The sequence below is a fragment of the Botrytis fragariae genome (assembly GCF_013461495.1).
Source record: "Botrytis fragariae strain BVB16 chromosome Unknown tig00000223, whole genome shotgun sequence".
Lineage (NCBI taxonomy): Eukaryota > Fungi > Ascomycota > Leotiomycetes > Helotiales > Sclerotiniaceae > Botrytis > Botrytis fragariae.
The window spans coordinates 592,476-604,889 of NW_023501001.1; the positions used below are offsets into that span (position 1 = coordinate 592,476).

General features: G+C 41.8%; 8 protein-coding genes across 8 annotated transcripts; 3 read left to right on the plus strand and 5 right to left on the minus strand.

Moving 5' to 3' along the window:
- Positions 1-1,577: 1,577 nt before the first annotated feature.
- Positions 1,578-2,059, plus strand: Bfra_010928 (uncharacterized protein; the record flags this gene model as incomplete). The annotated part of the gene is made up of 2 exons (XM_037341257.1): positions 1,578-1,844; positions 1,898-2,059. 2 exons carry the CDS (start codon positions 1,578-1,580, stop codon positions 2,057-2,059), a joined length of 429 nt encoding a protein of 142 aa, XP_037188676.1.
- A 352-nt stretch (positions 2,060-2,411) lies between these two features.
- Positions 2,412-2,699, minus strand: Bfra_010929 (uncharacterized protein; the record flags this gene model as incomplete). The annotated part of the gene is made up of 1 exon (XM_037341258.1): positions 2,412-2,699. One exon carries the CDS (start codon positions 2,697-2,699, stop codon positions 2,412-2,414), a length of 288 nt encoding a protein of 95 aa, XP_037188677.1.
- An 861-nt stretch (positions 2,700-3,560) lies between these two features.
- Bfra_010930 (uncharacterized protein) lies at positions 3,561-4,406 on the minus strand (the record flags this gene model as incomplete). Its single annotated transcript, XM_037341259.1, has 1 exon — positions 3,561-4,406. One exon carries the CDS (start codon positions 4,404-4,406, stop codon positions 3,561-3,563), a length of 846 nt encoding a protein of 281 aa, XP_037188678.1.
- A 536-nt stretch (positions 4,407-4,942) lies between these two features.
- Bfra_010931 (uncharacterized protein) lies at positions 4,943-5,875 on the plus strand (the record flags this gene model as incomplete). The annotated part of the gene is made up of 2 exons (XM_037341260.1): positions 4,943-5,712; positions 5,773-5,875. 2 exons carry the CDS (start codon positions 4,943-4,945, stop codon positions 5,873-5,875), a joined length of 873 nt encoding a protein of 290 aa, XP_037188679.1.
- A 1,009-nt stretch (positions 5,876-6,884) lies between these two features.
- On the plus strand, positions 6,885-7,145 carry Bfra_010932 (uncharacterized protein; the record flags this gene model as incomplete). Its single annotated transcript, XM_037341261.1, has 1 exon — positions 6,885-7,145. The coding sequence occupies one exon, from the start codon at positions 6,885-6,887 to the stop codon at positions 7,143-7,145; it is 261 nt and encodes an 86-aa protein (XP_037188680.1).
- Positions 7,146-8,033: 888 nt separating this feature from the next.
- Bfra_010933 (uncharacterized protein) lies at positions 8,034-8,513 on the minus strand (the record flags this gene model as incomplete). The annotated part of the gene is made up of 2 exons (XM_037341262.1): positions 8,034-8,273; positions 8,328-8,513. 2 exons carry the CDS (start codon positions 8,511-8,513, stop codon positions 8,034-8,036), a joined length of 426 nt encoding a protein of 141 aa, XP_037188681.1.
- A 1,300-nt stretch (positions 8,514-9,813) lies between these two features.
- Positions 9,814-11,603, minus strand: Bfra_010934 (uncharacterized protein; the record flags this gene model as incomplete). Its single annotated transcript, XM_037341263.1, has 2 exons — positions 9,814-9,963; positions 10,029-11,603. 2 exons carry the CDS (start codon positions 11,601-11,603, stop codon positions 9,814-9,816), a joined length of 1,725 nt encoding a protein of 574 aa, XP_037188682.1.
- A 242-nt stretch (positions 11,604-11,845) lies between these two features.
- On the minus strand, positions 11,846-12,194 carry Bfra_010935 (uncharacterized protein; the record flags this gene model as incomplete). Its single annotated transcript, XM_037341264.1, has 2 exons — positions 11,846-12,074; positions 12,184-12,194. 2 exons carry the CDS (start codon positions 12,192-12,194, stop codon positions 11,846-11,848), a joined length of 240 nt encoding a protein of 79 aa, XP_037188683.1.
- Positions 12,195-12,414: the final 220 nt, after the last annotated feature.

Here is a 12,414-nt window from a genome sequence, read left to right on the forward strand (position 1 = left end):
AGAAGCGCTAGCGCCTCGCTAGCTAATACAGTGCCCTCTTCATGAACACATGATTGATAATTCAACAGTTGGATACCAAAACGCTGGACTGTGAAACAATTATACAGCCAGGATTAGGAGCTAGGTCCCTATTTTGCTCATTTATCAAACATAAAGAAACAAAATTTGAAGAACAACATATTTATTATCAGGTCTTGGCATGAAGGCTTCAAAGTATTGAAGTAGGGATTAGATCTATACATTTAATGAATCAACCTCTTAGCATACAGTTAAGAGGTATACATGACTGACTAAGAAGACAAGATGAAGGTAGCCCCTCATAATTTTGCATATGATTGCTTGGAGACAAGACGAGACGTCTAAGCCTTGAGAAAGGTTCCAACTTCTTTCATCTCTTCACTCTAAAGTGAGTAATTTCTTGCTTGCCATTCAAGTCTAGAAAGAAATTTGATGAAAAGGAAATTATATTCAAGACATGCCACTGGGCTGTACATCCGCCATTTTTAATGTGATTTGTTTGCAGGGGTCAACTAGACCTCAGACTTCCGTGAAGCTAACATCAGAGAAGATATCTATGACCTCAAAAATAGAATTGAGTGAAAGCATTCAAGCAATCAACACCAATTTTAGTAGTCTTCTAGCAGCATGTTTGATGTTTTGACGACAATTAAGCTGATGATTCAACAACTGCGGATATGTAAACTTCTGCATTAAGGAAAACATGAGTTCGAAAATTAACAGTCTCCATTGAAGAGATTGCTATCAGATCTATCGTATAACATAGCTAAATCTTTGGCCAATGAGTATAGTGTAGTTTCGCTGAGATTAAAATGTCTAGGGAAAGTCCAATCGAAGTGATGTTCGCATTGATGTGCGGATCTCAAGTCATGTGATCATCGTTTTTCGTTTTTCAGCATCATGTCCTGTGATTTTGGAGGGGAGCTGCGGACACTGGAATTGCGACTTCGTATACCGTTTATTCGGTCTTTTCTGTTATAATTCTGAGTTCGGCGTTGACGGATCTAGACCTTAATGTTGTGGACTTGGAAGACTAGCGTCACTTGGAAATGTGATGCAAGGAATAACCTTGTTGTGTTTCCCCTATTGGAGTGGTTCTCGCTAAACAAGCCAAAGCAGCCACAACATCTCACCAGCTGACACGTCTTGTTTTAGGCGGCATAATCTATCACTGGGGCTGAGAACTATGTAATTGTAGAATGATATGGAGAATTAGACGGCTTTTATGCTTATAAAGAGCTTAATTCAAGATTACACGAGCTTCGATTGTTCACAAAGCCTCGGTACCCTCTCTTCCCTCACCATTGCAAGTACAGAGACCTCTAACATCAAAATATCTATAACCAGATTATGTTGAGTATTTGACTATGGAAGATTACAAGAGTGACTCTAGGTTGGCTCCACAAAACTTTTCGCTGGAAGCTCCGTCTCAGATACTCGTTAGCAGCGAGAGGAAGGCCCGCAAGGGGCACAAGAAATCTAGAACAGGATGTCTGAATTGCAAGAAAGCCCGCATCAAAGTATTAATCTGAAGCCTCCTCAATATCCGCTATACTGATATGAGCTTCAGTGCAAAGAAAATCATCCAATCTGTGACTATTGCGACCACAGAGGGCTCAATTGTGAATGGCCGGTCATGCTCTGGGATTTCAATACATGGATCCTCACTTGCTTCACGAATTCCTCGCCCTATTCAGACCACCAGCCCAGTTTTTAGCATGGTAGACTTTCGGCTTTTTCACCACTTCATTCAGGAAGCATACCCGCATCATCCTATTTGGAATGACTCCGTGTGGACTCATGAGATACCAAGCATCGCTTCAGATGTAAGCCACTTCTTTAGCTAAAATATTTGAGTGGATCACTAATATTGTACCAGCATGATTATCTTCTTCGTTCCATGCTAGTCTTATCGGCTTCTGACCTTGCTTCCGACCCTACATATTCGACTGCATCTTGCAAGCTCACCTACACTGCCATTCATCATCGCGTAAAAGCTATAGCAAGTCGTAACGCGGCGATATCCTCGGGAGTCAATTAGTTCGAGGAAGGAAACGCAAATATCCCAGACCATATAAACAAGTACTATGAATGGACCAGATACGTGGAAGATGAAACAGTTAACGGAAAATACCTTGGTGATAGACGGGAGTAGTTTTTGATGTAGTACTGCGGTGTGGGTCTTTCAGCTTAGTCATTAATGAACCCCCCCCCCCTTTTTTTCTTTGCATTCGGCACGAACCATCATGTCCTACATAGTCACACTATAGCAAAAGTCATTCTTTTACTAGTTTAGATGCTAGTTAATCCTTGTGATAATTGAACGAGTTCTTTCTGATGGGGTCTATATCGGTGCCTCATATATATCGGCTTGTTTGATGAAAATTCCCATATCATGAGTTATATTTTGGCTGGTAACGTTCCGAGAAGCGTTGATATGAAGGGTTTTTCTTGTAGAACATAGAAACGAAGACTCTTCGCAGAGGTAGACCAGAGGAGGGGACAGATATGAAATCTTGGTACTCGGGAATGGAGTAGCATCCTCCAGACAAGGAATGATGGAAGATTTCTTCGCGCGCAACATGTAGAGCAGCTTCTCTTCTTCTTCTTTGTTTCAGAAGGAAATTACGTATCCTCTTATCCCTCTGACGAATCTTGATTTGATGTGCCAGAGATGCCATTTTGAGTTGTAATGCTTGTTTCTATATTGATACACACAGTGTCGATAAAAATCTCTTCTTGAATGGGTACATCAAGCTAAAAAAATTGACTCGCCTATTTTTTGAGATGATGTTCAAGGAGATGAGACTCAGAGTCAGCTGTACGTCCAGTTCGTTGAGTAAGTGGGATGTTGGATGAAGTCATGGTACCATTTTTACTTGCCGTAGAAGTGCATAAATCCGCATTTGTCATTTGGCAGTACTGTACTACCACTTCATGCCCCTACAATGGCTCATAGCCAGCTGCCGTAATCATTGTCTTCAACTATTATTGCTTATAGGATCATCACATTTTATTACGATAAACAAGTCGAGAGGTTCAAAGGCTTAAAAATTAACATATGTGTCTCACTTTTCACAATTCTATAAAAGTAAGTGCAGCGATTATATTTTCAAATTATGAATCTATTCAGCAATTCAGGTGTATCAGGCTGCAACTCCACATACCCAACTCTGTTTTCCAAATTGTGCTCCCGAAAAAATTGCTTGCTAAGACTTGCCTGCCACACTCATTGTGTATGGTCCCTCCCCCTAGATTTAGCGCACCAAACCATTGTTGAAAACAAAATCTTTTTAACCCTTCCTATTCAAGTATTTTCTTGAAAAGAAAAAAAGATGAAAAAGATGAACACTGAAAAACAACCAAAGCCACGATTTCGCGGAAGTCATGTTTGAAACGAGGTAGCCAATATACTCTTGCTACTTGACCCACCACGTTTTTAATTTTCGCCGAGAGATCTTTTAACTAGATATAGTCAGTTCAGATTTGGTCTTGTGGAGATGTAATTTAAGTTCATCAGTGCTAATCCAACTCACCTTCAATCATTCAGCCTCCGTGTTTCTGAGAGAAAAGAATTCTTCGGTGGTAATGCAGCTTATTAGTGGCAACGCCCAACTGCTCCGGAAGATGCCCTTTCGTTTCTTTAAATCTATTGAGTCTGGTGCACAATCAGAAAGCGTTCCATCTTTCGTGAAATCCAATAAAATTTCTATCCATTGCTTGACAAGCTCCTTGATTTTATCCCTGCTCATCCACTGTATGTTACAGTTCGACCAACGTGACACAGGGAAGGGTCCAGAAGGGCAATCAAGAAAGTATAATTGTTTAACTTCTGGAAATCTGGATAACGTATACAGAAGATGATCCACATTTGGAGGTTCGCTCCCAGCCCAACGAGTGGCCACTGAAGTGCAGATGTTTTCACCGTCGGGAGTTGAAAGAGTTCTTCCATTAAACATCCAAAAAGAAATCGTTGGAAGGTGGGAGTGTGGTGAAATGGCCAGTGTGTCCTCGAATAGAATAGAATCCTGATATGAGTTAATGTAGAAAGGCGCTGGACCCTCCTTGGTATCGCCATATGTAGCAATGACTCGTCGGTAATGCTGAAGAGCCACCTTTCTGGACTGTTGGCAAATTTGCAAAGGTGAGGGGACGATGTACTTCACACTGATAAACATTGCGTTTGGGAAGTCCACTGCAAGTGGATTCAATTTATCTCCTGTTTTAGAGCGGTTGGTGTATGGACCTATACCGTAAACTGCTTCCGGTGCCTCTGTGATATTAATGATCTGTCTATCAACATAGGGATAAAAGGACCAGACGATCATCTGGAGCTCGAGAGGTAGTTTGGGAAAACATGTGAATCTCTCCAGTGTAGTGACCGCCATGGCTTGTTTGGCTTGCAAAGAAACTGTAAAATCTGTGTATGTTGTTGTTTTCGAATTAACAACAACCGCCGATGTGCCAACTTGATAGTGAAGCAAGTTTGTTGGTAAATTTGAGGCTCTGAAATTCTTTGACTTTTGAGAGCCCTTTGGAATCAAAACTTTTAATCCCTGCTCTGCCTCACTTGGATCTTCATGTTTATCAATTTATGTATTCACTTTGATCTCTCGTGTTTATGAGTCGGTGAAACCTCGGTGACAGGTCAGACAATAAGAGCACCGCCGCTCTCTTATTTACTTGAAGAGTCGTTGAATTCCATAACAAAATATACCTGTAAAGGAGAAAGGCATATTTTAAAAGAACAATTATCCTGTCACTACGGCGGTGGGAAGCAAATCAGATGAGTGCCTACTACGCTTTTTGTGACCCTGTACTGCCGTATCAAAGTAAGTACAAGAACGCGTGGATTTCCCATAAACACTTGCGCATTCTTTTCAAACTAACAACTACTTGCAGAAAATTACAAAATATTATAGAGATGCACCCACAAACCTTCGATCTTCTCCGAATGGAGACTAGTCTTCGCAACATGCAGCTATTCGAACCTCCCAATCCTCTCATTATCGGCGTCGACCACAATTTGGATCCTTATTTCAAAGCCCGGCGTTCATTCTGTCTCTTTCCCAGATTACCGGCGGAACTTCAGCTTATGATCTGGGCTGCGGCTGCGGATGATCGACAGATTGTTCGTGTTAAACCTTGCGCCGAGGATGGATCAGGAGAGGAAGGGTTTCGGGGTGATTATATTATGCCGGTGGTTCTGCACGTTTGTCGCGACTCTAGAAAAGAAGCACTCAAAAGATACTCAGTTATATTCAAAGGTATTCTTCGCAATCCTATCTACTTCAATTATCAGCAAGACTATGTAAGTCTTGTTGGTGGTAGCACATGTGAGCATTTCGAAATTCTATCGGGGGAAGATGATGTCATCTCTGAAGAGATCCAAAAAGTCGAAAATGTTTTTTCGATGAATGCCGGGTGGGGTAGTGGCGAGAGCGAGGAAGATGTCTTGACCGAGATATTGGGCATCTGGGATGGTATCAAGCGTGTAGTCATTGCAGAAAGATCGCCAACTTGGTGGGGTACATACAAGGAGATCTGGTCTGACAAGGAGGTGAAGAGGCTCTCTTACGACGCCAAAGCTGACCGTATCAGGGAAGGGATTGCCACTCCAGGATCCCCTGAAGTTCGTATTGTCAAGTTTGATGATATTCTAGATGCCGTGGAACGAGGTGAGCAGCGATCAATGTAAGTCAAGAGCCCCCTACTTCCAACATTCTGTATCCACAACTTACTAACAATGGTTAGGAGTAGTACAACCGCGACACTTTCTTTTTTTGACTCGGTTTTTGAAGTCGAATCTACATACAACACCAAGAAACTTTCCAAGAAAGCTTTGGAATCAGCATAGACCAAAAAAAACAATGTAACTTGCTTTCGTTGTTGGTGGAATAATGCTTTACCCATAGACAGCCTTAGAAATAGATGGTCGTGTTTATGAATAGAAAGTCGAGGCTATGTTTCTCATGTGTGGGCCATTTTGGCATTCTTTTGGTTCAGGAATTATGTAGTATAGAATCAGCTTTCATTTAAAAGGGGTTTTAACAATGATGTATTCCGATGATCATGAAATTGGCTATATATAAAGATTCCAGATGGTCTTCTTTAGAAACTCGAGAGGTAATTCTCATGCACCAATCTAGCATACGACTCTAGGACATCAAGGATCCAAGGAAAGATTCTAGCTTATTTACTATGAACTGCCAAGTCTTCGTTCGTGGGATATCTATGTTGGTACAAGAGGCTAACGAACACGTTGGTCGGACGATCTTGGGATATGCTATCACGTGAAGATCCCGGCTCCATCAGGTGTATTGAGTAAGAAATCAAAATACCTATGCCGCGCGAAAATACAACGCATCACAATAGAGACGTCTCCTCGGCCGTTATTTTCGAAGAAAGAAACCCGTCTGAGTCTTTCAGTGACCCTGGTATGGCAGTGCATCATGAATTTTGAACCAAAGACTTGCCGAGCGATGCTAGTTTAAGGTTTCGGCCTGTTTTTCTTCTAGTATACATGCCTAACTCATCAAATTCTGGGGAAGATGACCACATAGCACCTACGTCGTCATGCGTAGTGTTGGAGTAGAACTGGAAAGTGTTAGGATCTGGTAAATTTCTACTATGTATGCCAATCTTGTGATGTACTATCACTATTTCGGAAGACACTATGAATTTATGACCTTGGATTCGGGTTAGTTTAGAACTAGAATCTACATCACTTCATTCAAAAGTCTGCTTTCCCCTTACGTGCCATATCGTTTCTCTGCTCTTACACTGGCTCCTGTCTACTAATTTTATGTAAAATCTAAGCAAATATTCAATTGCCACCTACTAAAACATACAAACATTTCTTCACGATGTCTGGTAATCGCCGCCCATTCAAGCTATTCTCATCTCGCAAAGACTCAAATGAAGACCCTACGTATCCTCCCCCTTATCACTCCACTGCACCCACGAGCTCGCAAACAGGCGGTGCAAAGCCCATCTTCGATTTCTCAAACATGAATATCAGCATGGATACCGGCTCATCTAAGTTATCTACCCCAAGTGGTAAATACCCATCAAAAAGTACATCTTCGCTTTTAGCCCAAGATTTCCAAAACTCCCCAGTTTACTAATATGATATACTAGCTCCCAGGTGAAAATTTCAGGAAGCCCCAGAAACAAAGTGGACGAATAAAGATTGCAGAGAATGGCTCCAGGATTACCTGTTAACAATGTGTGGTTACAAAGAAGTCGTGGCAGTGAAAAAGGCGTCATATTTCATGGGTTCGGGTATGAGCGTGTATATGATGAGCCTCGAAGAATGGAAAACAATAATGGGTGTATGTGAGGGGTCTGGGATTTTTGGTGTTTTGATGGAACGCAACATAGACGGGAAATACAGTTTTCATTCTTATAATACGCGAAAGTATGGATCCTGGTTTCATTGACTAGTTCTGGAGCAAATCTCTCAGTTTACATACAAGAATAGGAGTTGAGAATCTGCAATGGTACTGCTGGTGTATTGCCCGGATGATCTCATGTCAATCAAATATGCCGCATCAACAGACTTAGTCAATGTGTAGAATGCAATTTTGATTATCAAGGAAATTTTGAATCTAACAACCCGTTAAACTTTTTTTGTTCTACGCCAGGAGACGTGGATTATATCGTATTGAAAAGAGATTCCTCAGCTCAGGGTTCCAGCGGATCTAGCTTTAAAAAGATATCGACCACAAATAAGAGAGTTGCGATATGGAAGACACAACTACAGCAAGATAAGCCTTTGGGCAGCTACAAGTGGTACGAGAACAATTTCGAAGAAAGGAAGTCTGGAAGGGCTCGAGACCACGCAAATGCTGGGTTCTTTGTATTTGCGAGTAGTAAAATCAATGAGATATTTCGAGGTGCTGTGGGTATAGCTGTATGAGGAAGGCGGAGCAAGGAAATAATGCTTGATTATTGAATAAATTGGCTGGATACCTTCAAAATAACAGGTCGCTCTGAGACGCTTCAAGTGGTCACTAGAGTGGTACATTGTACGACGCAACGCGGAATCCAAAGTCCACGGCTCCTTTGTAAAGTAAGGTCTTGAATGAGAGCATTTTCTTTGCATTTATCCAGTCGTCGAGATATTGTTTTGTCTCCATGGACTTGATTCGATCTGATCGACGAACTGGTGGCGTTTGAATTGTCTCTGCCTTGAGATTTCTTCGTCGACGCTTGGGCGGTTTATCGGAAGGACCAAATGGCTGTGCTAAGCCCTGGAAAACGTTAGTGGTTGTCATCCATATAGGAAGATGTTCCGTCAAACTTACAGAATTCCACATTCCATCTGCCGCCAAAATTCTCAATTCTGGCATTTGACTGTAAGCTCTGTTTGCTTTCCACTCATCAAAATGCCATGGTTGATTCATTCGGACTACAAGAGAAGGCCAACGAAACCTTGCACCAGGTAACAAAATCATCACTGTAGCACAAAACGGCTTCGGAGCGAATGCCATCGGTTCTCATAACGAGTGACTTCAAGTGAGGGAAATTCTTTGTAGTCTCCATGGCAAGACTGTACATATATGTTGGAAGAGACGCAAGGAAAACTATTCTCCAAATCATCAGATAGCTTGGGGAATACCGTAAATGGGGTGAGAATGGCCATGTTGGAAGTAATAGTGTAAAACTTGATGAAGTTCGAAGTTCGTAATGCAAATGATAGTGACTAGCTATGACGAATGGCTTTGTCGGGTCGAAAAGGTAAAGTCGTGGACACTGTATGAGAAGTCAATGTATAAATGCGCGATGGTTGAGATTGTCAAAAAAGTGTGGAGAATCTGAGTTGAGAAACAAGAAGATTGAAATTGTTACAAACTGTTGACATGAGAACAAAGTTTGTTAGCCGAGACTGTTGAAGGGCAATAGTTGAATCCCCCAGATTTAACAATGGCTTATCTTATGATAAGAATGGATATTCCTAACCATACCTACCATGAGTCCATGACCAGCTGTACCATCTCTCGGGGCTGTAACGAAGAAGTGAATATTCTGGTTAAAGATATGAATAATGTTTCACCCATCGCATTATAACGATTTCACGCAGTACCACAATAGCTACCAACGTAGAGCTATGCATCTACAAGAGTCACCAAAAGACATTTTTTCAGTGAACATGCTCAATGAAAAAGAACGGCTCACTTTGTGTAAATGTCTTTCACACCTTAGTGGGCGCCGTAGAACTACCAAGGCTTCGTGCAAAGTCGTGTCTGAATACTCGAGTGTATGCATGGAATATCTATTTCACTCTATGGAATCTATTGAGCCTTTTTTAGTTCGGACTACTAGGAAAGGTGATTCATAACTGGAGCATAAGTAATGATTGGAAGGTGTGGTAAGCTCAAGTCATAATCGCATTCTCACGAGCGCAATTTCAAAAAGTTATTTTAAGGTAATTCTGCTATTTACAAAGGTCTTCTGCGCCGCAGGTAACAAACACACAGATTGCTGGGTGTCAAATTTAAAATAGGACGTGCTGTGGTCTTTCGATCTACCCAGTAAAAGAATTCTTCCGCTATTCCCGTCAATGAATGAAACTTAGTGAAAGGCCATTAGTCTCTCCAATTCGGGAGATATCCTAAGGAAACTCAACCACATCCATTCAACTCCAAAGCATTTTGTTCTCCTCGGGGTTATTTCAAGTTTGCCGCAATGTTGGACTTGAATTGGAAGTAAATGAAGCCGACTGATGGTAAGTCTGCAAGCACGCTTGCTATTCCACACTATCCCCTAGGCTAATGAACCTTCAAGAAATCCCTAGCTATTTTTTTTTGGAACGCACTCCCATGGGTACTCGAATAGCCTAGAATGCTTATGTGAGAACTTCATACCGTTCATGAAAGTGATAGAGCTCTTAGCTTCTGGGACTGGTCTCATGAAATTCGTGATTGCAGGATGTAAACGGTGCTACACATGTGTCAGTAATTCAGAGCTGATAAGAAACTGAGGATATTCTGAAGTATATTACATACCAGTTGATATGATATCTCGTCACCGGTACAGATAAAGAACATTGGGTTGGATATTGTTCGTTCAGTCGTATCCCAACTTGGCTCAACTACCACTGGACGGGTGGGCTTTCTGCGATAGTCTTCCCTAACAAAAGGACCTCGTCTTTCCTCCTTCCAGAAGCGTAAGAGTCGATCACGAAGAAATGAGATAGCTTCACGGTCGGGTTGGCTTCTATCCTCCGTGGAGAAGAATCTGCTGCGAATCAAATAGGGCACCCCCAACATTATGGACTCGCAATCATAAAATCTTGCCAGCTGCCTCGCCTCGATATGCGATAGGCTTGTTCCACCAATAACGAGATGTTTCATGTTGATTCTTCTTGTGATTCTCTCGGCTGCGGGCCGAGATAAGCTTGTTTGCGTCCATCCGGCGAATTCAGCTTCAGTCTGGCGGTTGTATCTCCAATCCCTCAATACATGAGCATCTTCCAAAACGATGATATCCCTGTCTTCATTGAAGTATGTCAACTGTTTATCATCCTTAATCATTGGAATTACTTGGAATTCTTTCTCATATAAGTCTTTCGCAATTTTGAAAGTAAGTTTGCAGACATAAAAGATGGGAGGAAGCTTGTAACTTATAGCAAAGTATGAGTCCCGCTCTGATGGATTCTCTCTCACCGTGAAATTTTGTAGCACAGGTCTGAAACAGCGTAAGATCTTGATGACGTTCGGATTACTGTCTGCGTGGACTCTTCCATACCATTGCCAAATCATGATTTGAAGCTCCAACGGAAGATCAGAAAACATATAAAATGTTTGTCTTCCAGATTTTTGCTTTGTGGAATCATTTCCAGTAGAGGTTGCTGGACAGGCCTTTAACGACATGAGTGAAACCTTTGGAACATTTGGTATCTCGCCCGGGGTTGGAGTGTTATCAATAGACTTTGATTTCATTACAATCAGAGGCCGAAGTGAGCTAATTGTGCGCCTGGTTTGAGGTTGCATCTCTTTAATAGATCTGGGCGTGAACTGCACTTTGTCGATAGACCTTGGCTCCATTGAATTTTGACCTAAAAGTGAGCTAATTGAGCGCTTGGTTTGAGGTTGCATCTCTTCAATAGATCTTGGCTCCATTAAATTTCGACCTAAAAGTGAGCTAATTGAGCGCTTGGTTTGAGGTTGCATCTCTTCAATAGGCCTCGGGTTTTTGTCAGTTCGTCGAGGTGGTCTTGGGCTCCTTGAACGCCTGGATTGAGGTCGCATATCTTCCATAGACTTTGGCTCCATAATAGTTCGACGTCGAAATGGGCTATTTGGACGGCTAGATTGAGGCTGCATTTCTTCCATGGGTCTTGGTTTCATGATATATGGAGGCTGAATTTGTTGACTTGGAATGCTGGATCGAGGTTGCATCTCTTCTATGGGTCTTGGTTTCATGCCAAATCGAGGCTGGAGTTGCTGATTTGAAAGGTCCCGCGGAGGCATTTGATCAATTGGTGTCGATTGCGTTTTTGGTACTGGTCCATATGGTACTGCCGCAAGATTAGGCGGAATCCATGGCTTCTTGCCCTGTCCTTTGAAGTTTTCCGCCATGATATCCGGCAAATTGGATCAGGTTCTGTTGTGTGGAGTTCAACTCAATGAATGATTGACGAGTGAGGCTCGAGTGGTGAAAAGAATGAGCGACTATATTCTTTGTTAGCTTTATTGGTCCGTAATTAAGGTACCTTTCAGCGCTGGATTGATGCGAGCAGATCTGGAATTTATAGTTCTGCAGAATTTCACATGAGCGAAAGGAAAAAACTTACTGAAAATCTTCCCTTTGCTGAAATTTATCAATAAAGACCACAGTCTTTCTCTCTTCGAATAATGGCCACGAGGAATGCTGATATCGAGTAAGTTGTGCTGAAAGACTTTCCGATTTCAACCCTAAAGAGGATGTATTGTTGGAGAACTCCGAATCCAAAAGGCAAAGTCTCTTCTCGAATTTTAAATAGACTTGAACTTACTGCAGTTGTGCGAATTCGGTTCCCAGCACGGCCGAATTCGAATTCTATCTTGTGACTTCATGTAATTTCGGAGGTATTAGGGCCGAACAATGAGTGAATGATACTGCTTGTGACGGTTTTGTCAAGAAAGGATTAGCTGAAGAATTCGAAAGACAATATTGTACAGTAGTTTCATTATGTTGTATTCACTATGGAATCTTAGAGTTTCCAATGGAAACTTTTGTCAAGTCATTATTGCATCATGAAAGGTGAAAGGATGTTGATATGTCTATTTACAAGCCTGAAATGAGCGTGGACGGAACACTTTACCAAGATGAAAGAGTGAATAAATTCCACACAGACGGAACCTCACACTCCCAAAACCTATTAAATCACTCATCAACAAAATCTCCCTG